This window comes from Pterocles gutturalis, unplaced genomic scaffold (assembly GCF_000699245.1).
Source record: "Pterocles gutturalis isolate BGI_N339 unplaced genomic scaffold, ASM69924v1 scaffold41151, whole genome shotgun sequence".
Taxonomy (NCBI): Eukaryota; Metazoa; Chordata; class Aves; order Pterocliformes; family Pteroclidae; genus Pterocles; species Pterocles gutturalis.
Window position 1 is genome coordinate 2,089 of NW_010104439.1, and position 27,317 is coordinate 29,405.

General features: G+C 36.7%; 2 protein-coding genes across 4 annotated transcripts; one reads left to right on the plus strand and one right to left on the minus strand.

Annotated features, from left to right (window-relative positions):
* Window positions 1–407: 407 nt before the first annotated feature.
* ANXA7 (annexin A7) lies at window positions 408–12,147 on the plus strand. Its single transcript, XM_010087060.1, has 12 exons — window positions 408–464; window positions 3,264–3,462; window positions 3,762–3,842; window positions 4,973–5,016; window positions 5,405–5,507; window positions 5,796–5,890; window positions 6,591–6,704; window positions 7,911–8,081; window positions 9,595–9,765; window positions 9,874–9,949; window positions 11,165–11,277; window positions 11,795–12,147. The coding sequence occupies exons 1-12, from the start codon at window positions 408–410 to the stop codon at window positions 11,915–11,917; spliced, it is 1,347 nt and encodes a 448-aa protein (XP_010085362.1). The 3' UTR covers window positions 11,918–12,147.
* A 4,303-nt stretch (window positions 12,148–16,450) lies between these two features.
* Window positions 16,451–25,488, minus strand: LOC104471659 (serine/threonine-protein phosphatase 2B catalytic subunit beta isoform-like). 3 transcript variants are annotated; one of them, XM_010087061.1, is made up of 4 exons: window positions 25,410–25,488; window positions 24,460–24,557; window positions 18,920–18,949; window positions 16,451–17,225 (listed from the first exon to the last, which is right to left on the minus strand). In XM_010087061.1, exons 1-4 carry the CDS (start codon window positions 25,433–25,435, stop codon window positions 17,047–17,049), a joined length of 333 nt encoding a protein of 110 aa, XP_010085363.1. In that variant the 5' UTR covers window positions 25,436–25,488; the 3' UTR covers window positions 16,451–17,046. The 3 variants fall into 3 exon arrangements, with proteins under 3 accessions (XP_010085363.1, XP_010085365.1, XP_010085364.1); XM_010087062.1 differs by having other exon boundaries at window positions 16,574–17,225; window positions 24,463–24,557; window positions 25,410–25,485; XM_010087063.1 differs by lacking the exon at window positions 18,920–18,949 and having other exon boundaries at window positions 16,532–17,225.
* Window positions 25,489–27,317: the final 1,829 nt, after the last annotated feature.

Here is a 27,317-nt window from a genome sequence, read left to right on the forward strand (position 1 = left end):
GCTTGGTGCAGTGAAGGACTGTGGCTCTGCTCTAGCCTGACCCTTCTGCTTCTGTTCTGCAAAGGGCTTAGCCCCCTCCTGGCACCTCGTGGTGTAAACTGTATTTCAGAGTTGGTTTTGGAGGTTCAAGCCTCTTACGATGTTTCAGTGTCTATCTGAACCTAAATAAGAGTGGCAGTTTTAGTTAAAAGTTGAAGATGTTTCCCTTCTGAATCCTGCTTGCTATGGTCATGCCTATGAAAAAAATTGAAAGATTTTGTGGGATTAATAGCTGAGAAGTACTCCTGAGCCATTCTAAACCTACTAAGCATATTGCTTAAGTGATTTAACAGGTAATTAGCAAGAAAATAACTACTGCAAACTCATATGTAGTACCTTGACAGTGAAAATATCCTTTTTTTCCCAGAATGTCATACCCGGGTTACCCCCCTTCTGGAGGCTACCCTGCTTTCCCTGGTTATCCTGTAAGTATAGTTCTTGAATGTGTTGCATTCCTAATGCATTTATATTCTGTGAATACCCCTTCTGACTGTGCTCTCTGTGGGTGTAAATAGTAGCTGTCAATTCATATACAATATTTTGTAGAGATGATGGTCTTTGTTTTGGTCTATATATCCCTGAGGATGACTTTATAGTTGTTTCATAAGAATTCCAAGAAGGAATATATTTTCTTTTTAATGTTGCCTATTGTTCCAGAAAGGTTTTTGATTGTTTGATCTTGTTTATCTTTGTCTTGTGACTTTGTTTTTTTTTTTCCATATAGCTAACTCTCTCAGCAAATAATTTTTTTAAAGTATCAGTAGTTCTTACAAAAATATGAGGGTCTTTACATACAGCGTCAGAGGTAATCTCTGAACCAGTCTCTACCATGGTCTCTACCAAATATTCCGTGTACACATATCCCAGAATTTACAGAGATGCTGAACAAACTTCAGTGGCCATTACCCTCAGGAAGAGCTTGCAATGCTTTGCTCAAGTAGCCCGGCTTTCATATGACAGTAAGTAAATATTTTTCTGAGGATAAAGGACACCGTATCTTGACTTTAACCCCCTATCCTTCAGCCACAGGACTTTGTTCCACCTTCAGCTCATGACTGAATAAACTAAAAATTCCAGTTAAACTAAATGGAAGGCTGGAGTATATCAGGTGTGGCTCATACTGCAGTTTTTTTATATGCCTGCATTGTTTTCAAAGCTACATGCAACTGTGTGTTTTTACTAGTATGGCACTGATCATTCTGTAATTGTGGGAATTTTCGATGGTTTATGTTTTATGTAGTACAGAACTAGATTTAAGCATGGAGCTCAGACTGGATCCCATTAAGATACTGGAAAGCTACAAATACATGCAACATATATAAATACATACATATAAATACATGCAATAAATTCTCCAATTATTTTGCTTTACAATTTACCCTTACTCCCTCTGAAATGCTGAAGTCAGTCAAACAAAAGACAAACATGTTAGAAACCAGACTTTCATAACTCCAGGATTTCTTTTCCCCCCTCAAGGTTCTGCTGAAACCTCATGATTGTAGCTCTAATTTATTTTTAACTACATCTGAAAAAAATATATTTTTAGCTAGCATTTAAAATACAGCCAGCTTCAATGGATGAATTTAAAAGATCCTTTAGATTATAGATTAACGATTCTAGGTTTCCTAGTCTCACTGATGATGCCCAAAGTGAAAACCAGTGGAAAAATCCAATGTGAAATTATTTTCTTTTGTAATAGTGATAGTTACCTGAGCAGGGCTTTTGAGTATCCTAATTTTAGATTTGTGAATCTAAATTCCACTAAAATCTTTTTGTTGAGTCTGCCATAGAAAGGTTAGACTGTACGTTTGTGGAAGAGGATCTTATGTAGTCTGGGCACAGTATTCTGGGGGTAGAAATCTTGGGGCAACCAAACTGAAGGAGAATGTTTGAGCTATACTTTACTGCTTTGCAGTTTCTTTCTTTTCTGGACTCAAGGATGAGTGTGTCCTGTATGTAATTTCTAAAGTTAGTGGGTAAGGATCATTCCCAGCAAGTGAGGAGTAAGTCCATACATTATGCTTCATTATGAATCTGATTTTAAATACATGATATTTAAGATAAGTATATAGCTTTTAACTTGTAAGTAATTCAAGTAAATGTTTCTAATATATGTTAATGCTAATGGCAACCTTTGTGGTATGACTGGTAAGTCATACACGTAGCAAACCAAAGGTATATAAATCTTTGACTTGTTCTTTTTATTTAAAACCTGTAATAGGTGTTCATTCTGACTCGGTAATCCACATTTATTTATTGAATGTCCATGCTTTCTAACCTGGTTTCCAAAGGAAATGGGAAAAAAACCGCCACCGCTTGTAAGTTCTTATCGTGTAACATTTGAGAATACTGTCTGTGCAAGAGAGGCAGAAGCTTCAAAGACATTAAGCTCTTAAAGGTCTTATAAAAACAGAAGGTGATCTCCTAATGAGTCAAGACAGACTCCTAATGATTCATGGAACGCAAGCCTAGGAGAGCTTGCCTCTTATGAGTCACAGGAGCAGCAGCTTTCCAGTAAAGGGCCAGGGGTCCTGCTGGTTGACAAGTCCAGTGTGGCTCAGCAGTGCGTGTCTCTGAGAAGGAAGGCTAATGACATACCAGGCTTTAGCAAGAGCGAAGCCAGCTCTCAATACAGCAGCAACATGGACAAACAGGAGTGTGTCCAGGAAGGGCTGCTTGTCTAGAGAAGGCTAAGAGGAGATCTGTTTGGTCTCCTGCTACGAAAGGAGGAGTGATAAGAGACATCGGAGCCAGACTCTTCTCAGAGGTACACTGAATGGGCAGCTGGCAAAAACCACAGCTTGTAATTGTAATTTGATTTGAGGAAAACATTTTTCACCATGAGAGCAGTCAAACATTGGAACAGGGGCCCAGAGAGGCTATGGATTTACTGGTCCTTTAAGATATTGAAAACTTGACAAGGCCCTGCGTGACCTCATCTAACTCCGAAGCTGGCCCTGCTTTGAAGGAGGATAGGATCAGAGGCCATCAGAGATGCCTTCTGCTCTGCAGGAGTCTCTGTGTCAGTGTGGGAGACACATCAGAAGACCCAGCCAGGAGGCCCACATCCATCCTTCGGGAATTCTGCTGCTGCTGCTTCAAGTGCTGAATCCAGTTATATAACTGGATTCATATTATTATGCATGTGGACATTTTAGTAGCTTGAGTGTTTTTACTCTCAAGTCTGTTAGCAAGTGTACAGACATCCCATTTTTGTGTTTCAGCCGACAGGACAAGAGTCTGTCTATCCACCAGCTGGTCAGTACTCGTATCCCGCTGTTCCTGGAGGATACCCTCCAGCAGGAGGAGGCACCTATCCTGCAGCACCACCAAGTGCTGGGTATCCAGGGGCAGCAGGATACCCTGCCCCTGGGGGCTACCCTGGAGCTCCCCAGGCTGGAGGAATGCCACCTTATCCGGGAGGTAAGATCCTTTGTTAGAGTACCCCTCAGGAGTGATTTCTGGTGTAACCATTCCCTGTGCTTGGTAGAAACAGTGAAGAAAAGCAGCATTGTTCAGTGATCAATTTAGGCAGCAGCATGTAGGTTGCCAGACAGATTGCTATCTAGCAGTAAATGCCTGCGTGCTTGATGGTTTTGGGCCACTGCACAGCCACAGAAAAATTAGTCTCTTGCGTAGCTCTGCTCAGTAACCTGGCTCATGTTGTGTCAGAAGTCAAGTACAAAATATTAAGCGTGCTAAAATCTTTCTTCTCCTCCTAGCTCCTACAGGCCCTGGCTTTGGTGGATATCCGCAGCCTCCTGCCCAAAACTATGCTGGGGGTGGACCAGCACAAATTCCAGGTACGGCATATATAAGAAACTTTAAGCATCCAAGGTTAAACCAAGAGATCCCAAGATAAGCAGTAACAAATTAGGCCCTTACCTTTCTTACTTTCAGCTATTGAGGTTCGTATGCTGTACACCTCCTACCACCTTTCTTGACAAGCCCGCTGAAGGGCTGATGAGAACGATCTCTATAGGTGCTACATCCAAAAGGGATGGCTGTCACTGATTAAAGGTCATAATGTAGTGGTTTGGGTGCTTACCCTCCTCCAGACTGCAAGTATCTGACGTGAACTGTGAAATCCGGAGTCCACATTCAATGACTAGCTGTTCTGTTAATCGCAGAGAAATGGATGCGTTTTTCAGATCTGGGTGTTCGTGGTGACCCCTGGCATAGTGGGGGAAGCGGAAAGGAGAATGCACACAATTGCTTAAAAATGGTGCACTGTTTTCAGTGCTTTGAGTGGTCAGTTACCATCAAGATGATTTTTGTCCTGGAATGTCAGTTGTGTTTGCAAGAAATTCAGAGCAGCAAAACCTTTTCTTAATGATTGCTTTGTTATATAATACATAGATCTATCATATAACAACTGAGCTACTGTTAAAATGATAACAATTGTATGTATGTATTATGGATAAAAATAAAATTCCAGTACAAAATAAATGTAGTTGTAGCTTATGTAGTCACGATGGTTTTGACCACAAAATTAGATTCTGTCAATCATTTTTGTACCAACAAATTCTTAATATTTATTGTTCATATGCTAGACATTTTCAAGTGTATAATATGACTTTAGAAGACAGCATGGGGCACACATTCTTTATTTGCATGGTCTATCTTGCCTTTGTCCAAGATAGCAATATTTAATAAGGAGAGATCATTCCAGTTCTCACAGCCCCAGTAAATTTAGTATTTTTAGAATTGCCTTGCTAGTGTATGTACCCGAATACATCTTTTTATTGCTTCTTCCTATCATTCCCAAGGCCAAGAAGTTCAGTTACTGATCATGAAAGTTATCATTACTTAGGAAACAGGTTTTGTGCAGTGGTAGGTCTGTAAATGGCTTTATTTTCAGATTAGATAGTATTTACATAATAAGAGAAGACCTAATTAATTCCTTTTATCTTGTTCTTGAATTTATTTCCAGTAGGATATCCTGGTGGGCAAACACCATCACCAATGCCTGGTCTGGTATGTGCTGTATCCTCTTCTGTAATCAATCTGATGTGGTTTCTGTGGTTTTAATCTTTTTACAACTGTTTTCCAACAATGTACAGTGTGTTCTGCATCAAGAGTTCCCAGCTACACTCAGAGTACAACCTGAATAAAGTCAGAGCCCTGTATCCATGTATACTCGCTCATCAAGTAGAACCTCATCCATACAATTGGGTAAAAGCATCATTTTGGCATTGGTGGGCCAAAGCTATTAAACACAACTAAATGTCACCCTGATTCTAAGTTAGAGAAAAAATGGGGAACCAGTGGAAAACTCCTTCTGAAGTACTGATTCCAAAGTTGTGATTTTAATTTGAATTTATATTGTGCAGGATAACTAGTTACACGTGACTCTTATTTTCAGCCTGCAGCAATGGTTCAGTGTACCCAGGGCACAATTCAAGCTGCTCCAAACTTTGATGCTGGAAGGGATGCAGAAATTCTACGCAAAGCTATGAAGGGGTTTGGTAAGTAAGCAATAGAAGTTTAAATTTCTATTGAGCTAACTTCTTAATGACATTTTGTCCTTTTTCTTCAATTTTTATTTTACCATGCAGTTTTTCTCCACAAGGTTTTCGAAAGTCATGCTTTCAAAATGTCTTGGGCAATTTAGTAAATGAAGTTACAAAACAAATTTCGTAGACTTAAATGGTAGCCATTTATTATGTAACTATGCCTAAATGCAAGATTATAAAATGCATAGTCTTGGAGGGATTATTATGAGTACTTACATGAAATTGCCCTTCTGTTTCAAGGAACTGATGAGCAGGCTATCATCAATGTTGTTGCTAACCGCTCCAATGATCAAAGGCAAAAAATCAAAGCAGCTTTCAAGACTATGTATGGCAAGGTATGTTCACTAGTTCTTTGAATCAGTAAAAAAACTGAACTTTCAGCTGCTGCTTTAACTGCCTGATGGTATTTTAGTGCTGGGGAGTGGTTTGGGCATTTAAAAAATGCACTTCTTTTGGTTATATTCCTTGTGTCCTGGGGGACATCTGCTGTTTAACATGCTGTTGTCCTGGTATCTGTCAGAAACAGGGGTGGGGGAAGGTTGGGGGCTGGCTTTGTCCCTGACCAAACAAGAAGCTTCTTTGCTTTCGTAATGCTTGGTAGATAGAAATCAAGCTTAAACTGCTCTTCTGTTAGTATCAGAAACTACTCAGTTTTTTATGTACACAAACCAGCACTGGAATCTGTTTTTCAGAAGAAACAAACTGAGAAACAGGTTGAGGATTGGTTAGTCAATAAAAGGCTAAGATAATGTAATTTCTTCTATCATTTTTGCAACTTAAAGTGATATTTTATACTTGTGGCATTTTTCAGGACCTGACTAGGTCCTAATTAGTGAGCAGATAATGCAGTAGAGCTCAGCTGTGTAAGTTCTGGATAGAGGGAAGTTCTTTATAAGACAGAACAAAGCTTTACAGGAAAAACAGCACAAAGGTAGAAATCAGTCACAAAAGTAAGTTCTAGTTTGATCTTTTTTCAACGTGTAAGCTGCATAACTAACACTCTCAAAAGCCCTTTTTGTGTTTATAATTGAACAGGATTTAATAAAAGATCTGAAGTCTGAGTTAAGTGGAAATGTGGAAGAATTGATTCTAGCACTCTTCATGCCTAGCACCTACTACGATGCATGGAGTTTACGTCATGCAATGAAGGTATGGTTTTCCTGAGAATGAAATAATTTAAAACTGTCTTAAAATGCTCATCTAAGAAAAGAGAATACCTGATCCCTGCATTGTTGAAAAATCCTGTAGTGGCAAACAGATTTTGGACCTGTGGGGCTTAAAATTCTTTTTCTGCCACATCCCCCAATTCCACCCAACTTCTGCAGGATTAGCCAATTCAGAGCAGCTGTCCATCCAGCAGAGCATGAAACGCTGGAGGACAGAACTTTTATCTTCTGCCATTTGATCATAATTTTTGCTGGAACCTAGAAAGGACAAGGGTGCTGTTAAAACTGTAACCACTGCATAAACTGAAGCTATGTACCTCTCCTTACTAGGAACAAACCATTGTTATTGAAAGATATTTTTGGATTATTCCACATTTTTTCCAAAAGGACAACAATGAAAAAATATTTTCTTAAGGTCAGATGATGCACGCATCTGTTCAAGTATTAAGACTGCATTAGAGATTACGTGAGCTAGTTGTAACTAGCTTGTTACTAGATAGTTGTAACTAGCTTTACCTTGTAACTCAGGTAAACTAGTACATCCAGTTTACCATAATTTCTTGCTTGTTTGAGTTGCAGCAGCTAGATACAGGTGGCAGATACTGGAAATGAGTAACTTAACCCATGTATGAATGCAGACCTTCTAAAGAATGTGGAGCTTAAATGAAGATCTGGCTTTAGTGGAGGCAATAGCCACTCCTGACCATTTAAAAAAAAAAATTGTAATATGACATTGCCTAGAAGCTTCACATAGATTCACACCTATTTAATCCTTCACTGAACAGAGATGACCATACCAGTAAAATCTCACTGTACACAGAATTCACAGTTAATTTTTAATCTGGGGGGAGGGAAGCATCTATGAAATAAAGTTCCTACCAGTGCTCCATGTTGAGGAAGTAGCAACGTTTGGAATAGGGAACACACCTGTATGCTGACCAAAACAGAATTTATGTGTGTATCTTTGGCTTTAATGATTATCATAGGGCTCTACCTTCCTCCAGTATGTTTCCAGATTAAGGTTGCCAAACAATTTCATTCCTAAACCATTTTCCATTTTCCTTGGCTGATGTCACTGTTATGGATGTATAGTTTTGGGGTATTTCACAGTTACCTGCTTCATTTCACAGTTGAAGAAAACTGAATAGGTAATGCTTTGTAGTTATGCCCTCTTTTTGTCTGCCTACAGGGACCAGGCACTCAGGAGAGAGTGCTGATTGAGATCCTTTGCACAAGGACAAACCAGGAAATACGAGAAATAGTGAACTGCTATAAAAAAGAATTTGGAAGGGACATCGAACAAGACATCAGAGCAGACACGTCAGGACACTTTGAACGATTACTTGTATCTATGTGCCAAGTGAGCTTTAATTTTTTTTTTTTTTTAAGATAACAGTGTACAGTCTGATGTTGATCCATGAAGTCATAATGGCTCTATAAATAGCTGGCAAGAGCCAGCTTTTTCAGAAATCAGCCCTGGCCATTAATTTACTCCCACATTACAAGATATGACACTTCAGTCACTCCTCAAGGAAGCGATATACTTCCTCTCTACACATGATGAATTATGTGACCTAATTTAGTGTGCTATATTAATCTCAGAGAATTTATATGTAAATACTTTATTGTGCAGATGTGATCAAGTGGTACTATAAAGCAGTGCTCCACACTGCTGTTAAAGCAGGATTCTTTTTATTTTTTGCCACAGGTTAACAAAACAATATGGGTAAATCTGATAGTATAACCTTTATAGTATGTAGAATACCTGTGAGAATCCCTACAAACAAGCTAAGCAGTACCATAGGGCAAAACTTACCTCCCAACTTACACCATAGCCTTCCTTCCCTTCACATCATCAGAATTAGGGAGGTGCTACTACTGAGCTCAGGTGAACACTGGAGCTTGCTTATGCTGTATCATTTACTAGGGCTTTTTTTGTGTTGAAGAATACTAACTTGCAGTTATCCATGTTTAGAAAGAAATATGTACTAACAACTTTCCACATTCCTCTGATCAACCTGCCTGTTTGCTGTTAGAATTTCTATGACACTTCTCTATTTCATTTGCCTCTACTTTTGTGAGAGTTCAGCTATGCACTAGGTACTTGGATTAAAAAAGTTGAAATCCACAGGAATGCAAACCTTGAGAAGCTCATGCTGCTAATTTTTATTTTGATAAATCTGGTAGTTTACAATAACTGACAACCACATAATTTAAATATTATATTAACCACTGTAGATACAACAGTATTTGAGAGCATGTATTCAGCCTACTCAGACAGTATGTTTAGCAGTATCCATCCTTGTGCTGTGCTGCAAAAAAACCCAAAACAAATCCAAAGCACATAAAATGTCATATAAGCCCTACTGACACATTACAACTATACTAAGTGCTTTCTGGAGACATTCTTATTCAAAAGTAGCAAATTCTAAATAAAATAGAGGACCTGAGATATTTCAGGTGTGCATATTCAGTGAGATAATTCATTAGTTCATTTGGGAAGATTCTTTGCAACTTGAAGCCTAGAAACAAACAAATCAAGAGAAAGCTTACATTATTAAGTAAAATAAAGAATTAAGTACAGTAGTTAATTAGAACTATGAGATGGTATGTATGGGTGAAATAATCTGCATCAGTACATCTACAGTTTAAAGCATGTCCTATAAACAGGGTTCTGGGCCGCTTTTGTATTTGTTACCTGTAAGAAATCTTAAACCAAAGAGTAGTTTGAAATCAGTGTAATATATTTCAAACTGGTATTTCTCCTTGTGCTTCAGGGTTTGAAGATACATGCTTGGGGTCTATGCTGCAAGCAACTAAAGCATAGCCTTCTCTGTGTAATTTCATTTTACATCTGTTGTCTTTGCATTTAGGGTAATCGGGATGAGAATCAAACTGTGGATTTTCAAAAAGCTCAAGAAGATGCTCAGCGTCTGTACCAAGCAGGTGAAGGAAGACTTGGGACTGATGAATCTTGCTTTAATATGGTTCTGGCAAGCAGAAGTTTTCCCCAACTGAAAGCAACAGTTGAGGCATACTCCAGGGTAGGAGTTCTTCACTGATTTCAAATTAGCTTAGTCAATGTATTTTAAATGAAGGTTCTACTTGTTACTGCATTTCATTATCCACATATTAATCTCATTTATTTGTAGATTGCTAATCGCGATTTATTGAGCAGCATTGACCGAGAATTTTCTGGAAACGTGGAACGTGGTTTGAAGACTATTTGTAAGTGATATGTTCTTCCCTCCCCTTATCCCTTAGGAATTAAAGCTTCTAAATGTAATTGAAGAAGGAATTCAATTCAACACCAGCCATATGGCAAATGAACACACAACTTGCTAGCACAAAAGTAAATTCGAGTATCCGAATTATTTACTTTACACTTAGTTGGAGAAAATAAGCATTCAGAGAATCATAGAATAGCCTGGGTTGAAGAAGTTCAATTCACTATGAAGAAGTCAGTTTGAAACAAGAAAAGGCTACTTAGAAACTACTTGTCACTTCTCTGGGAAGGCAGGCAAAGACACAGGAAAAAGGGTCACTGGTTCGTGCTTGTACCTGTATTTTTCAGAGCTCTGCAAAAAGATGCAAGGGCCAGTGTAACAGAGGCGTGACTCAGGTTGTGTAGCACCTCAGCAGAAACACCCCCAACACATGATGTCAGAACCAACAAGAACCTACTTTATGCACAGTTCCCTTTCTGCCCCCTCTTTCCCACCACCCCCTACCCCCAAAATCTCAGCATTTGCCAAGGAAAACTTCAGCAAAATAGAAGACCTGTTTTGAATTCACTTTTTCCTGATGACTTGTTATACAAGAGCAGTTCAAATTTAGCCCCATTTGCTGGTAGTGAGAATCATTACGATTTACTAGTACATTTGCAGACACCAGCCCTACCAATGCTTACCAAAACTACAGCATTTCTGTAGCCTTAATGGATAAGCAAAAACTTGCTAGATTATATTCTGCTCAAGAGTTTTATGAGAAAAATTCAGCTCCGAGAATCATGTGAACATGTTAGAACAATCTAATTGAAACAAGATCCATTCTGTAACTACTAGAGTGAGAACTTTTTACAGTTGTACTTTCCTTAATGAGATTCTAGCAGTGGCACATGTGTAAAATACATTGTATCCCAGTACCAGCTGTCCAAAAAGAACTGTTTTTAAATTACCTATTTGAGAATTAAGGTTTCAGCCAGCTTTGAAAAGCAGTTCCAAAGAAGTTAACTGCTGATAACCGTAAGTTTTCATGTGAAGGAATAACTCATTTGGTCAGCCTGAAAATAACAGTACAAAACCGTTCCTGTAATCAACAGTAACTGAATCTTCATCAATACCTGCCTCTAGCTGTCTACAGCAAAATCCTGAACTGATCCTGCCACGCATCATTATACAGCATAAAATTCTGGAACTAATAAAAGAATATACTTTATTGCAGTGCAATGTGCTTTAAATCGCCCAGCCTTTTTTGCAGAAAGACTTTATTATTCTATGAAAGGAGCTGGCACAGATGATTCTACCCTCATCAGAATTATAGTCACTCGCAGTGAGGTAAGAAACTTTCTCCTTTGTAAATGTCACATTTAGCAGAAAGCTACCTACCCTAACCAGCTTTTCACTTAGTCGTCCTTTCACTGCGGTAGAAATAATGTATTGCAATGAAGCTTTTATGGGTTTCACATTCAGACGAATGTGTTAATTTGTTTTAAAGCTAGCTTTTATATAGTAGTTTAATTATCTCTGGCTAGACAGTAACACTGCTTGTCTTCCTTCTTAACTGGGTTGCCTGTCTGTGTAGCAGATAAGCACCTGAAATTCGAAGCTTCAGCTGAGTTAGAATAGTACAGTCCTAATAAAGCAAGGAACAACTGCTAGTCTCTGGTTTGGGAGCTGCTCCTCTGTACTTAAGAGGGGACCAGCTGGCTTGTAAGACCTGCAGAGTTAATCAATTGCACACTTCACCCCAGCATGCATTCTGTAATGCGTGAGGGAGGAGATGCAAGGTGACTGTCTAGGAGTTAAAAACGTGCACTGTGTTTAAGTTTTATGCTTTTTTTTTTTTGCATAGATTGACCTTGTGCAAATTAAACAGATGTTCACACAAATGTATCAGAAGACTTTGGCAACAATGATAGCAAGTGATACAAGCGGTGATTACAGGCGTTTGCTGCTGGCAATTGTTGGTCAATAGAAGAGGATTTTTTTTTGTTTTCTTTTTTAAAACAAACTGAAGGACACGTAACATGCTTTATGCAGACACTGACTATCCTTGTGTGTAAAAGAATAATTTTAAACTCTGTATAATCAAATACGCCTTCTTGATGATTCAGTAAGCTTGTTGCACTTAAAATTGCCTTAATTTACAGAATATAATATTCTTTATTGTATAATAAAAGATATATCTTGTCTATTAGCCCCTAAGCCTGAGTCCTTTTGACCCAGACAAAACCATCTCCCCTCTCTGCCAGATTCCTGCATGATTAAAACTGTTTGTCTCAGACAAACCTCAAGTACTCAACAGTTTCTTGAAATAACTAAACTTAACTGCTGAGCTAACTGTGGATGACTAAAAAGCCTGAGGCTGTGATGTAAAGCATTTTACACCCCCTTCCCTTTAGTCTTTCCATCCTAAGGTTGAAAAACATGCAGGTGCTCAGTTCAAGTCACATTACACTGACAGTTTAAGTCCTTGGCAGAATCTGACTGTACCCCCTCATTTAGTTTCTTAAATTAGCTGCCATTAGTGGTTGGTTACCATTATTTCTCCTTTCCGTTGCTGCCTTAAGCATAATCTTGGATCAAATTTTGAAGTACCTCCTTGTAAAGGAGTGGGTTATACAGCGAATGACTGAGCAATGCAAAAAGCCAGTATCTAAATGCTAACACTGCAGAACACATGTAAATCCAAACTGAAAGCTTTTGTGCCTAGACAATATAAATGACTACATGGATGTTTTCACAGGATTTAAAAAGAGCAGCTTTGAATAGCACATTCAGTTTTTTAGAAAGCCACAGTGAATCTCTCCCCAGCCATACATGTAACAGAAGCTTCAAGTCCAGAAGCTAGTGATGTGTTTCTGTCATGGGTTAAAGCAATGCTTTAACAAATGATTGTATTTTTTCAAAACAATAACAGATATCAAGTTTACCATACCAAAAAAGCTTAAGTATTTCACTTACATCAATGTTCCACAACCTAAATCTGACTTCAAACTTTTTCTTATATTGAACTTAGAAATACAGTTCAGTTCAAAATTCCTGGGTCAGATTAAAACTAGTTATTTCAAATACAAACAATAGATGGAAGTTGATTTGGGGAGATTGAAAGACATTCCACTCCGCATTCCTTTGGTCCTCCTTGGTGCAAGTATCTATCCACTGATACTGACATATACATATGTCTGTCAATAGCTTTTCCAAGCTTGACCAAGATTCTCGTAAGGTTTGGTTCTTGTTTCATTGCTCTTGAGCAAACAAGTGAAGAAGCTTAGCATTGAATAATTAAAGCGTATTAATGCATTTATATTTTTTTATGTGACTAATAAAGTCCCTACCACTTCATGTGTAATTCAAAGCAGACTACTGATTAAGTCTGGCTCATACATACTGCTACAAGAAAGTGAACAGATGAATAGGGTTCCATGTTCTAATGACATCAACCTGTTTTATGGCAAAAAGTTATTTTCATTACATGCTAGTAACCAAAAATTGTTAAATGGGTGACAAGAATTGAATGGCTGATAATGGAATTGCAGCAAAAAATACGGCAAGGCAAGAATGAACAGATACTGTCTGTCCTGCCTGTGAAAAGGCTTTATTTTTCTATGTACCATAATGGCATTTAAAGAGTAAACATTATACAAAAGAAAACCACTTATGAGACTATTCCCCTCAAAAAGTGTTCAGACCAAAACCAGAAGAGACCTACCTCTTTCTAAGAGAAAAACAGCCCTGATCCCAACCATTCCTCTTTTTGCTAGAGGTCAGTCTTCACAATTCAATAGATATGCCTGTAGCAATTTTTCCCTTTCACAACTGGAATTTAACAAGCTTTTAAAGGACACCTGTTGTTTTAACACTATAAAAAATTTTGGGTGGTGAGGTTGTGTTTGCCATTGAACTAAATACAGGTAAACTGTGAACTAGGCTGCTCCTCCCTGTTTGGCTCACTAGGTGGCAGCAAGTTCCTTGACAGCAGAAGTCCCTCCTTTAAAACAAGCCCCCCAAAACCTTACTCAAGCATGTTGTGTACTTTTGCTTCTCTGTTTCCAGTCAGAACCCCCAACCCACCTTTGAATACTCCTCCTCCCTGCTGGTGCCCTACAGATGAGAAACACCACAGCTGACAGTTTAATGCAGGAGTTAGAGGAGGAGGGGCCCATTCTCTCCAGACTCCTCCAACTCAAACCAGGAACCAACTGCGCCTCTTGTAGCTTTTGCTACTTTTGTCCTTTGGCTGACAGAGCTATTTCCAAGCAGAATATTGTCCCCTCCCTACGCAAGAACAGACTAAGGACACACAGATTTTTATTTTCCCCCCCTCCATACAACACTGAGAGCAGAAAATGAGCAATGCAAACTACTTACAGTTTCCTGTGAGGGAGGATGTAATTTCTTCTCCTCAACAATGCAACAGAGATAGCTTCAGACTCCACCTTTCAGAAACACAACAGTAAAACTGAGTACCTACTTTCCAAACAAAGAAAACCCACAGACTTTCTCCTGTTAGCTGACTGCTTGCTTAATGGGTGACAGGAAACACACAGCATGAGAAATCAGGTCAACAACAACTGCCCAAAAAACTCCGTATCTGGCAAAAGCTATGACAGACAACAGATACTGCAAGGGAATCCTCAAGGAAGTAGGCATCATTGCAGCTGGGCACTTACTGCCATACAAGTATCAGAACCAGTTCTCTCCAGTTACAGTGACGTCTTTCCAAAGACTGAATCTGTATTTTCTCAACACACACAACTCCAGCTAGTCAGAATACTAATCACAACTAAGATCTGAGTATCAAATCATGAAAAATACTGTTTTGCGAGGTTGAGAAATTTTCCACTAGTGCTTACAAGGAGGAAGGTACTGTCATAATGTTCCTCACATTTGTTCTGCTCTAATATGACATCAGATATAGACTATACAGCTCGCTATTACGGTGGTGCTTGATTTAAAACAAAACAAAACTTACCATTTTTTAACTTGATCTTCTGCACTCAAACTTCGAGAAGAGTTTCTAATTAGAATGCATCTGCAATAAAGTAAAATCAAACATTAAACTCCATTAACAATAGTATGTTTACTATGTTTACTGTGCTTATTACCTTTTATATTAATTCTCATCCTGTTCACCAGCTTGTCCTTACTTTAAGAATACCAGAAAGACTAAATCAGGTGTCTGTACTGACTGTCAGTCAGTTCTCCCCCTCTGCCCAAACAGCAGCCTCAATACACATTAGCGTCTTGAACATTTAGTTCAAACCAACACACAAAAGGTAGCTTCACTTAACAGCCTTTCTAGAATCAATTAACACTGCTCTTGCAGGCTTGTACAAACCAACAGTGGATGTCCAGTTTAGCAGACAGAAAAAATCTAGGTATTTGATTTATGAGAGCACTCAAAACCAAAATGAAGCAACCGTAATAGTGAAATTAAATAGCACTTACATTCAACTAGTTCTCTGCAAGTTAAATCTGACCTTTTAGGCTATTTTTTTCAATAGCTTTAATTTTTAAGAGCATTTCTAAACAATTTTCAAGGTCAGGTTAAACCTACATATGCCAAATAAAACCAATACACAATGATAGGAGCCGCAGCCCATGCACAAAATTTATTGTGTGCTACTGTTTATAAAATATTTCAATAGTTCAGAACATGCATAAAATTTCCAACTTAGGGGTACGTACAGATTGTACTTTATGGCAAACAAAAAAAAAAGGGGGGGGAGGGGGGGAGATGAACTCTAGTGACATAAGTTTCAAGTTGTGTTCCAGGGGATGAGAAGGACATGTAGCAAATGTCAAAATGTATAACAAAGTACAGTGGCAATCAGTACAGTCCATTATTTGTGAACAAATTAGCACAGGGCTTCAATTTTTATTTTAACCAAGCAGTCCTGTAGATACCAAAATACATGCAGTCTCAAGTTTACACTTTCACTAATGCTTTAGCAGTTGAACAGAGCAATTGCTTACGCACTGCTTTGCCTAAAAACAAAATGTATGTTCAATACAGTTTCAGTTTCCTTTACAGATTTAAAAATAATAAAAAGCTTGCACCTATTCAGCCCAGTGATTACTAGCTATTTATGCAACCGTAATACTCACAATAAACTAAAAGTACCCATAACATCTAGGTAACCTATAGATGTACATCATAGGTCTATATATTAAATATTTGCAAAATGAAAACATGCATACACAAAATACAATGCCAAGCTTTACAGACTTGATATGAATCAAAATTTACTTAAACAATGTACAAAGTTCAATTAAAAGTACCTTAAAATTAACACTTCCATATTTTTCTTACTTTTAAAATTAGTATATATATTTTTTTTTAATTCAAGGTGGGGAAGAGTCTTGAAAAAGCTGGGCAAAAAAGTTCCTAAATTAAATATTTTTTTAAAAATCTGTGTTCAAGTAATAAACATTCCTACATAGAAATCTGATAAGCTGTAACTAAAAAATACAGTGAGTACAATGTAGAATTAGCAACATCTAAGGAGTAAACCTGAGGTCAGCATTTTACAGAATGACCAACTGAGATTTTTTTTGGCATTGTTTCTGTCTATTTAAAATACAGTTTTTGCAGCCTCAGATATTTTAAGACCATTCTAATTTATCATTTTAAAGACATTTCATGAAACCCATGTCCATTAATAAATAGTTAGCTCTTAGGGTTGTATTTGAAAGTCTGATTAAAAAAATGAACTACCTCTACTGAAAGAAAAATCCCATTTGTAAACTTAAAAGTGTTGACAACGATAAGCATAAGATGCTAGTCTAGATGTGCTTTAGTGATAACAGCCCAATTCTTTCCCCAGATCTCTTCTGAAGCTTCAGCAGCCAGTGGTGGACTTTGTGTAAGTGGGTGAGGCACGCTTCCAGGAGGTCGGGGCACCATGTAAAGAGAGGGGCTGTTCTCTCAAAAGCACGATGGTCTTTCGTCAGCGGGATCAAGTCAGATGGTTTTGCACCTCATATTAAGTAGTCACGTCAAGCGATCCCCCTGGCTATTGCATCTGTTGTCACATCAAAAAGCAGTAATCTAGGAATTCTCAGGCAAGATATGAGTGAGTAAACCAGAAGCTGACGTGGTCACTGTGCATTGTTGTTGCCAGTTCCATTGTTTCCATTGGCATTTGTTGTGTTTACAGTATTAATACCATCTTGTTGAAGAGCATCTTTTCTCGGTGGCATTCTCTCATTGATCCTATCCAAACCTTTTGCTTCTTCAAAACTGCAGATTTTATGTTGCGGAGAGAATCCTCGTATTGCTTAACAAAATGCAAATTTGATATGTCAGTAATGGAAAAATAAGTTGAAAGCACACATTTTTTCTAACAAATGATGTTTAAAAACAGGTAAGAAATTAGCCAAAGAAACTTATGGCTCTGTATCTGTATTAGTAAAAGCTTCTCTAACCTGCCTTCCTGAAATGCTCAACAGCAATAATGATTTCAGTTTATAACAAAAAGAACAAAGAATGGCAAAGATTCTGCAAGTAGGAATCAAGGGGTTTAAGCCCACTTGATTGCTTCTGCGTGTCCCTGGCATGGCCAGCTATCTACACCAACTGCTTTTGCTGCCCAATGTGCCTGGCTTATCTTAACATCCCCCTTCTCTTCGGTGGAATGTCAGTCAGATCCAAGCAGCACAGCAAGTGCAGTGGAGGCAAAGCAGCAAAGGGTTACAAAAGGACTAGCAGATTTATGTCCTGCATAACCATTGATGGCCTGATCCTGCAGTTTTCATGCAGACAAAACTGCGGGATGGGGTTCACATTCTGTGCCAATCATGTGGATGAAGGAAATGGACGCAACCACAGTCACTGAGTTAGCACTGTGGTTAAACAATGATATAATTTAAATACAAACGTATTTAAAGTAAGTCTAGAAAACAGGTATTATTTTGCTACTGATTATTTTAATGAATTAGGCCTGTAGTTGAATTTATTCCTGAAAATGGTTGACCACATAATAAGACTCAAGTCTCTGGGATGAAATAATTCTTTGGAGATTTAAGTACAGCTTTTCACTCACAACAACAGGACCTCTTGCATGTGTGTGTCAGAACAGAATATGGCACTTGTTTAAATTTTTTTGAGATCTGACTTCCTTAATTACAAAACAAAGAATACAGTAATTAAATGGTGCTTTGTGACCAAATTTTAAAACCCCCAAAGGTAGCTCTCTCAGCTGCTATGCTGTTTGTCATTCACTTCATTGAATACTGAGCAAGAAGAAATTACAGGATCTCTGAAGAGACAATAAACTGAGGCTGAATACGCTGAACACCAAATAATTTGATGGCGTTTTGCTCAATACTGCTAGCAAAGGCCGTGTATACAACTTATTTAGCACAGAAGCACTGATAATCCATGGAATTTAACACGCCTCATACTGGCAGGCTGGCATATACACTGGAAATAAATTTGGTCATCAAATTATGTTCAAAATCTACAGAAAAAACATCACATTTATACATCGTGCACTACCAGATATGTTATGAAAAGTTTTTAAGAAATACGTTCAAAGCCATTAAAATACATTTTATGAGAAAAGGCATGCATAAACAACCCACCCTCCACATATTGCCTGCCCCACAATCAAACAAAACCTTGCAGTTGAATGCAGAAAAAAAACCCCACTAAACACTACCATTTTTAAGGACTTCAAGACAACACCACGTATCACAACATGCTGTTATAGAAAAACCTACTGCATATTTTTTAAAAAACAAACAAAAAAAGACCAAATAAACCCCAAGAATTTCCCTAAAATATTAAGGATAAAGGATAATCAGCATCCTAAAGCCAGAAATGAATGTTACATGTAAAAGGGATGAATCAATGCAGTTGATTCATCTCTGCTTGTGCAAGTTGAAAGTAAAACACACCCAACACAGAGTACTTTTGAATTCCCTCCCAGACACCACAGATCTCTGCCAATGGCAAAGACTCTGATCATACCTTTTTCAGCCTCAATTGCCTCTACAGTGGCTGTACAGAAGTGAGCAGATGCATGCAAAATGAATGAGAAAGATGAAGAGTGTAATATCGCACAGCAGAAAAGGCAATGATCATTTAATATAGTATGCTACGCCAGATTAGATTACAATTATTTAAAATTATAGTTAAGGTTTTGGGGGGTTGTTTTTAAGTTTAACTGAAACTTTGCCTAAATTTTAATGAATACATTTTATCAACTAGAAGTGTATCAAAGCAACACTAATTAACTGATGTTATTAACTGCACATTTCTGTAAGTTTCTTTTTTTTTTTTTTTAAAACAGCAACAGAAAATTTCAACTGATGTTGAACTTGAGGTAGGGTTTAAAATGATACTAAATATCTATTTAAGACTACTATTTCTGAAGATTAAAATGCATGAGTGAGCTTCATTAAATCACTAGGAAGGACACTATAAAAAAACCACTACACCAGCAGTGTTATAATAATTAGAAATTATTTCTCTCTTTATGGTTAGCTCCATGAAGTTTAACTAGTACTTCAATTTCTCACCATATTTTGAGCTAAAATGGTTACCTCTGAGAACTGAACAGTGAAATTTAAACCATAAAAGAAAAATTCAGCAAGTCATATTTACAAGTCTCATAAATTGTTTAACTGAATCAACAAGAAAATCTAGAGCAGGGAGAGGTCTGGATTTGACATAGTCTTGGTGCGTGAATTATTGTGAATATGAAAAAAAATCTAGCTTACTAATTGTTTTCCAAACTAAATAACCATGACATCTCTTGTAATTTTTTAAGTGTAAGATCTTTCCCAATTGTTCTAGCTCAAGCAGTCAAAGGTTTAACATAAGGTTATTAGGATATCAAAATCAAAATAACCTTCCATTAGGGCAGACTTTCTAACAAAACCACTTTGTAACTACGACCTAAACTGTAGCTAAGTTCCAATAATGGTAACAACTTTTTGCGTCCCCTACTATGTGGCATGCCCCTAATACTATAATTTCAGAAATATTAATAAAAACCAGTACAAATTAAGGTAAACCTACTTGGGTAGTGCTTGATACACATTGTTAACAACAAAACCCATAAAAGAGTATTCAAGTGAATATTGGGGAAACTAGCTATATAAGAAAATACAGCATTAGATCAGAATAGAATTCTTTAAAGTGAAGTAAGTTTATTACTTCTAATTTTCTATCCAACAAAACCTAGACACATTGCCTCAATTGCCTACATTACACCTTAACCTCACTGTTGCATGAAATTATAATTTCCACTAAGATACTCTAAAAAATAAATAAAATTATTGTTTGCATTAATTGCTACTAAAAGAATGTGGAATACTTAAGGGTATTTTAGCAGCATTTTAATTTTCACATACTGCACATTCCACAGTACCAGAAAAAAAACCCACATTTCCTGCACTTAAATCTACAGAGACAAGGGCAATCCCAGACTTAAATAAGACACTTGAATGGATGGTTATTTATGTTTACATTAAGGGAAAGAAGCATTCTCAAATTGTAAAAATAAATTAGTTTAAGAATTATTTAGAAAGTCACTAACAATTTGCCATACAAATACAAAACTATGTAGGAAAAACCACCGCTTTCCACCATTTCCTGTTACCTGTGAAGTCTTTGTTTTCAATCTTTTCCTGAAAAGATCACGAATACTGATTTATCTCTGTAAATTATGTAGTTTGGTCATAAATACAAATTTCCAATTTTACTCCTAGTTCATTCTACTTGTACTAGTATTATTCCAAAAAAGATCTTGGAATATACACCACAGTTAAGAAAAATATAGTTTTCAACTTGACATAAAAGAACAAACTGACTGGAAAATATAAGCACTTAAAAACCCACACTGAAAAGACTCAATTTGGAAAATAACTTTGTTGGATTCTCTTTTGCAGGTACATCTAAGTTAAAACTATATTCTTTTTAAACCCTGCTAAACCCCAAATAAATAGGGTATCATACTAATATAACAGGCAATCCTGAAGTCTTTGCTCAGAAAATTCTTGACTTGAGAGCAATTTCAAGCAACAGGGCTCCATGGCATTTCCATCCTCAATTCCAGCTCTCCCCTTGCTTTACTTAGGGGACAGATCTAATACAAAATCCTTGCCAACTTTAAACATAAAACCAAAGAATTATCTTACTGCCCCTTTGACTAATAGCAAAGGCAGCAATAAAAGATAAGAAGTATTTAGCTAGTTCAACTGATTTCCATGGAAGTACTTACAATTTTTAATTTAGGATTGTGTTTAGTAAGTTGCTGAATAAGGCTTTCGGTGTGTGGAGTTTTTTTTTAACAGATGTTGACTTAATATGGAAAATAATTTTGTTAGATTCAGTTCATAGAATAAGTCACTAGTAAATGCTACTTTAAAGAGTTGTACTTCTATGGTCTTTACTATTTCAGGTACTATAATGCAAGCAACATAAATAATAACAACCATAAATCTACATTAAAAAAATTAGAAACCTACAAAGGCCACGTTTTCCCAAAGTCTATTTCTATCCTAGTATATTAAAGCTATCTAAAAATAAACTATGATTAATTTTTCAAAAATATATCCATATATTTCTGGAAAAAAAATATTGACTTCTTTCACAGGACTTCTTCCACTTTTTTCCAAAATTATATTTTTTAACAGACTTGTCTTTGTTTAACCCTTTCACTACAGTTAGAATTTGTATTTCATCCTCAGGCTGCGCTGTTTTGCAGTAAGAATCAGTCCAAGCATTGCCCATAAAGCAGTTGTATTACACTGACTAATGTGTTTGGTGCCCTACTCTGCATTATGACAATGCCAACAAGCTTCTCTCCTCTCAGAATGGCCAGTATCTCACATGAGACAGCTGATGTGGCTGAAAAAATTCCTGAAACAGTAGTGGCATTTGCTAAGATCTAATACAGAATTTGTTACTGACATTAAGAATTACAATAGGCGTATCTGCAAAAATTGCATATGCATTGCCTTATTGGTGACTTATATATGTGTCTACATGTATATCTGCCCTGATAAAAAAATTTCAGCCCAGGTCTCTAGAGAAACGTAAATACACACTCCAATTTCTCATCCCTTTCAAAGCTTCTTATGGATTTAATAGCAACCAGCACAACTAGAGCTTTTCTCAATGTGCCACTGAAAAACAAGTACTCATCAGACTGAAACCTGGAAAAACCATGACATATTCATTGATTTTGTAAATTTTCAGGCAAACAAAAGAACAGAATAGAAACCTACTACAATTAATATCCTTTTCCTCTCAAATCTAGATCAAAATACTGATAGTATATTGATCAACATAGTACAATATACTTCAAAAAGTAATTAAATATTTGTAGTAAGAAATCCTACAATATATTTTTGCCAAGAATATAAGTTAATCAATATTATGATGGTTTAGGAAAATGTCAGTTAGTGAAGTTTTATTTTATTTTTGGTTTACAGCTTTGCAGTTAAGCATAATAATTTGATAACTTTACTTTTTGAAGACTGAAACAATAAAATTCTTATCAGTAAAAGAAGTTACTGCAATTTAAGGAGAATTAACAATTGGCATGAGTTATTTTGAACAATCAACATGACTAAACCAAATGAGGTATATTAATGTAGTACATCAAGGAATATTGCCATCAAAAGTTCTAGTCAGGCAAAAAACCACACCCACAAAAATCCAAAATGCATTTTGCATACTTTCCAAATGTCCCATATTTTCAAGTAATGGCAGAAAGTCATATGTTTTATATTAAAAAAATTTTCTAGTCAGTTTGATCCTCTCTGATATTTGTAATGCAACAAGGATAAAAACCTGTTAAATGAGTGAGAGGAATGCAGACTCATTTTTAAAAGCATAATAAAGTATCTTATTAAACAATTAAAATTAAAACTAGAACATATGCTTTTGGAACAGTTGAATGGATTAGGAAACATACACCATTTCTTGTTATAGACATTCACAAAACGACCACATACATACACTGGACATATAAACTTACTTGTAGACATTATATGTCCACTGAAAAATGACTTAAAATGTGACATTCATGTTTCAAAGCTATTAAAAACCAGCTTTGATGGTTTAGTAGAAAATGTAGTGAAAGGCTTTAAAAAAAAAAAAAAACAACAAAACTACACAGAAAATTTTAAAAATTCAGATAAAGAGCCTAAAACACAAAATGAGAAAAGCAGCTACTCTTGGAAAATAGATTGTGTAAAAAGTGGTGATCATATATCACAATCTTTCAGTGATCCCATACAACAATTTTGTACTTTCTATTAAAGCCTGAAGATGGCCAATGAAAAGTCTTTGAATAATTTATGTTAACAGTGCTGCTGATATGAAGTCCAGTGCCAGACTAGTATATTTTAGTTATCCACCACTGTGAACAGAAACCTGGACTTCGTTCTTTTAATATATTTAATAAAATCTCTTTGCATTCTCCCTAAGCCTAGTTAATCATTTATGGGCCTTCTGAAAAATATGATCCAATGATTCAACAAACTGAAAAAAGAAGAAAAACCTTTTACAAAATATTCAATGAGCCAGATTACAGGTGTATTTTGTATAGAGTTCTTTTTATTTTCATGCAAAAAAAATATGCACACTTAATAACACCCTTTTATTTTGATTTATTTACAAGTTTTAAATTCAATCCCTTTATTCTCAACTGATTTTATAACAATTGGTGAATATTTTTCAAGTACATTATTGTTCAAAATGCACAGACAATGTGCAGCAGCAAATGCAGCAAACCTCAAAAACAAGGTGCTACAACATTGCTTCTACATCAAGAGACAGACAAGTGTCTGGGATAGTGGTTTAATTTAACACTTATACAGACATACATCTATACCTAGAGAGAGACAGACAGATCTAAGAAAGCAGCTACATCTGCAGAGGAAGGAAACAGCATGTTACAAGGACAATTCAGGAAGGTCAATTATACATAAAACATTTGACAAACAACATAGAGAACAAACTTTGGCATTAATTACCAGGGTACAAAACGTAGCACATTTCAATCTATCAATGGAGTGTAATATGGAACTCTGCAGCCTGTAGCTGTTAATATTTGTATCAACAAGTATTTGATGTTGTCAATGAAAATACTAACACATCTATAATAAAAACATTGTAAAGGAAAGCAGACAAATAGTGATGCAAAATTACATTGCCATTTTTCTATCTGTAATGATCAAATGCCTCAATACCAGATCCATAAGGTCACCCCACTTCAGGCATCTGCACCACCTGGAAAGTTGTAAACTAAAGAAGCTCAAAGTCTGAAAAATGTGGCCTTACCCTGCTGAAATCATTTGCTTTTAGTTTTATACCCTGGTTAAGTATCCATTTCACATTGCCTGATTAACACATAACACTATGCTTGTATCAGCTGCTAAGACAAGAACTGAAAAGCATAAGAAATTCCCTGCATGCATTATGTGTAGTGTTAGCGAAAGAGTGAGATGTGCCCCAGTCCATTTGAGGCACAGCAAGTTGCATAACATCATTACCACTTTGCAGGGTCTGTCGTCCTCCAGCCAACACTCCACTAGGTAACATTCCAGTGGGAGTCAAACCCTTGAGTGTCAGCACACTTTCACTCTCCTCCCTGGTGTGAGAAAAAACAGTAACAAAACCTTAGATATCTGCTCATGAAAACTTGTATTGAAGTAAGATAAGGGATGGGGAGAGCGAGAGCCTATTTTTTTTATATACAAGACTGAATGTAAATTCGAATTCAAACAACTAGAAAGGGGAAAATATTTCTATTCCATACCAGTCTTTCCTCTGCTTAGGCATTATAAACACTGATTACTTCTGAACCAAATTCTGAGTAATTATTCACATGAAGGCTCATTAGGTTTGAAATTAGCACTGACTGCCTCAGGAGGTACTGAACACATCTCAGTGCCATGAAACAATCCACAGTTTTGTTCAAAGTGTTGATGCTTCTGAAAATACCAACTTAAAAAAATTATCCCTATTTGAACAATTATGGTCTGTGGAAAACCATACATCTAGATAGGTACAAGAAAATGGTATTTTTTTTAAAAAGCTGAAAACAAACAAAAACCTGAAACAAAAAAACCCCTAGTCCTCAACTTTCTCGTATGACAGAAATTTTCCAAGCCAGTCCTGACCTCCTTCATTACACCCTTGATTTCAATATCTACTTTGGTATTATTGCCTTGCCAACACTTGTAGTTAATGGCTGGACAAATAACTTGTAAGCTAAAGATCATGTTCTCTAATTTCCTGAAATATGTCTCAAAAAGAACTTTAAAATAGTCTTTAACCAAAAATACCAACATCGTGGGCGTGCATCAATATGCCAAACAAGATTCTGATGCACAATTATCTCCCTGAAAAATGTTTGGCATCCATTATCCTGGAACAGAGATATCTTATCCTAATATACGTAGTAAGAGGGGTTTTAGGAATGCAGAAGTCATGCAAGTACCTGAGAACAGAGAAGACTCTTGCCATCTTGCCAATTGCACGAATTTTATTTCTGATTATTTCTTTCCGTGCGGCAGCTGTACCTACTTTCAACGGAATAAGAGAGAGTCTCAAGCTCATGAGTTTCACAGGGCCACCATTTTAAAATGCATCAAATTCAACACAACTGTTTTGAGTTCAGTACTCTTCACAGGAGGCCAGTATCCAAACACTTAAGGGCACAAAGGTATAAAATTATGGCTTCAGAATGCCATCAAAACCATCATCACCTCTGTGTTCACAAAACGCACACAAAAAAGTTTAGGATGTTCACAGTGATTTCCTAAAGCTAGCAAGCATCTAAATTACCACCACGACAGTATAGTAACTATCCTATCTCATTTGCCTAAATTTTACACTTGAAATTCTTCACTCACATCTGTGTATGGCATGCAGCCCCATACAGAATCCAAAGAGATATTAAAGCCACAAAAAATAAAGATTTGTTGCTAATTCTTATACAGCTGTCTGAAAGAAAACAGTAGTTTGTTTGGTTTTTTTAATGTCAGCTCCCCACAATACACACCCACAAAGAACCTCACAAAATAAAATGCCAAAGAATTGCAGTGTTACCTCCTTTACTACCTAATTCTACATTCTATATCATCTTAGGTTTGCATCATTTGCAGAAATAACAAATACAAAGATCTGGAGTAAATACTGCATATTCCACAGAGCAGAGAGATATAATTTGTGACAGATAAAAGTGAAGACAAAGCTCTGAAAGGAGGCTTGCAGCTGGGAAGGAGAGCCACCTTTGCCTGCCTTGACTTTATAAAAATGGAAGCTCCTTTCTTCAACACTAGGTGTTGCTGGTTTGTTTCAAAGTATGAAAGTAAAAGTCATCCTTCCCCTCATCCTCCTTCCCTTTTACCGACTCCTCAATTCCCCTAAAACAGTACAGGCAGATGAGGAGATACCAAACTAAAATCCTTCTACTCAGCGACTGGGGAAGGACAGTATTAATCACCAAGTAACTCAGTCGTATTTTGAATTAAAACACAGGGGACCAAAAAGTGAACAAACTCAGACAGCTCTGTGAGATATTCCAGATCTTCCATATATCATTGTTCTTCAACCCTGGGAGAAAGGTACTCATTAAAAACTTGCCAAACTAATTTGCAAGAATATTTAAGAGAGGATGACAGAAGTGGGCAAAGGAAAGTTGCGTATCCATTAATTTGTCTGCTCTTATTGAAAAAAGGTAGCTGTGGAAGAAGCCTTTTCTCATCCCTACTCACTAGCATTTAGCTTCCATGTGAGAGTACATAAACTCTAGCACAACAGTGCCCTTTTCAGACCACAGCTGCAAGAATGCAAGGCCTTCTGTTGCACAGAAGTGGGTAGACTTCCCTCCCTGAACACCAAACCAAATAAAATATGAAAGATAAGGCATATAGGGGCAAACAACAACAACAAAATGACACAAGAAGGAAAATGTATAGTAGCTACAAAGAAAAAAAGGGAGCAAGAGACAACTTTTGTATTAACACAATGTAAGAATCTTGGGGTATGACAAATATCTGCCAATCCATTTAAACAAAATGACAATGCTAGGAACTACTGAGTAAAGCTTTTTTAGACAAAGGAACAATTTTAAGGAACTGCAGACACGAAATTAAAAAAAAAAAACCAAACCTAAACAAACCCAAAACCCCAAACTAGAAGGCTCAGGAAAAACTCTGAATAGGATACGCTGAAACAATCATTTTTTTTCTGAAAATAATTTATTTTAAATATTAATTTTTTAAGTTCTAGAAGTTTTTACTTTCTCTCTTTTGAACACTATTAAATAACAGCTTGAGAATCTAGAATGAGAAGAGGACTCTTTCGGAGTTTTTGAAAAGGCTAGGGCTAAATGAGGGACCAT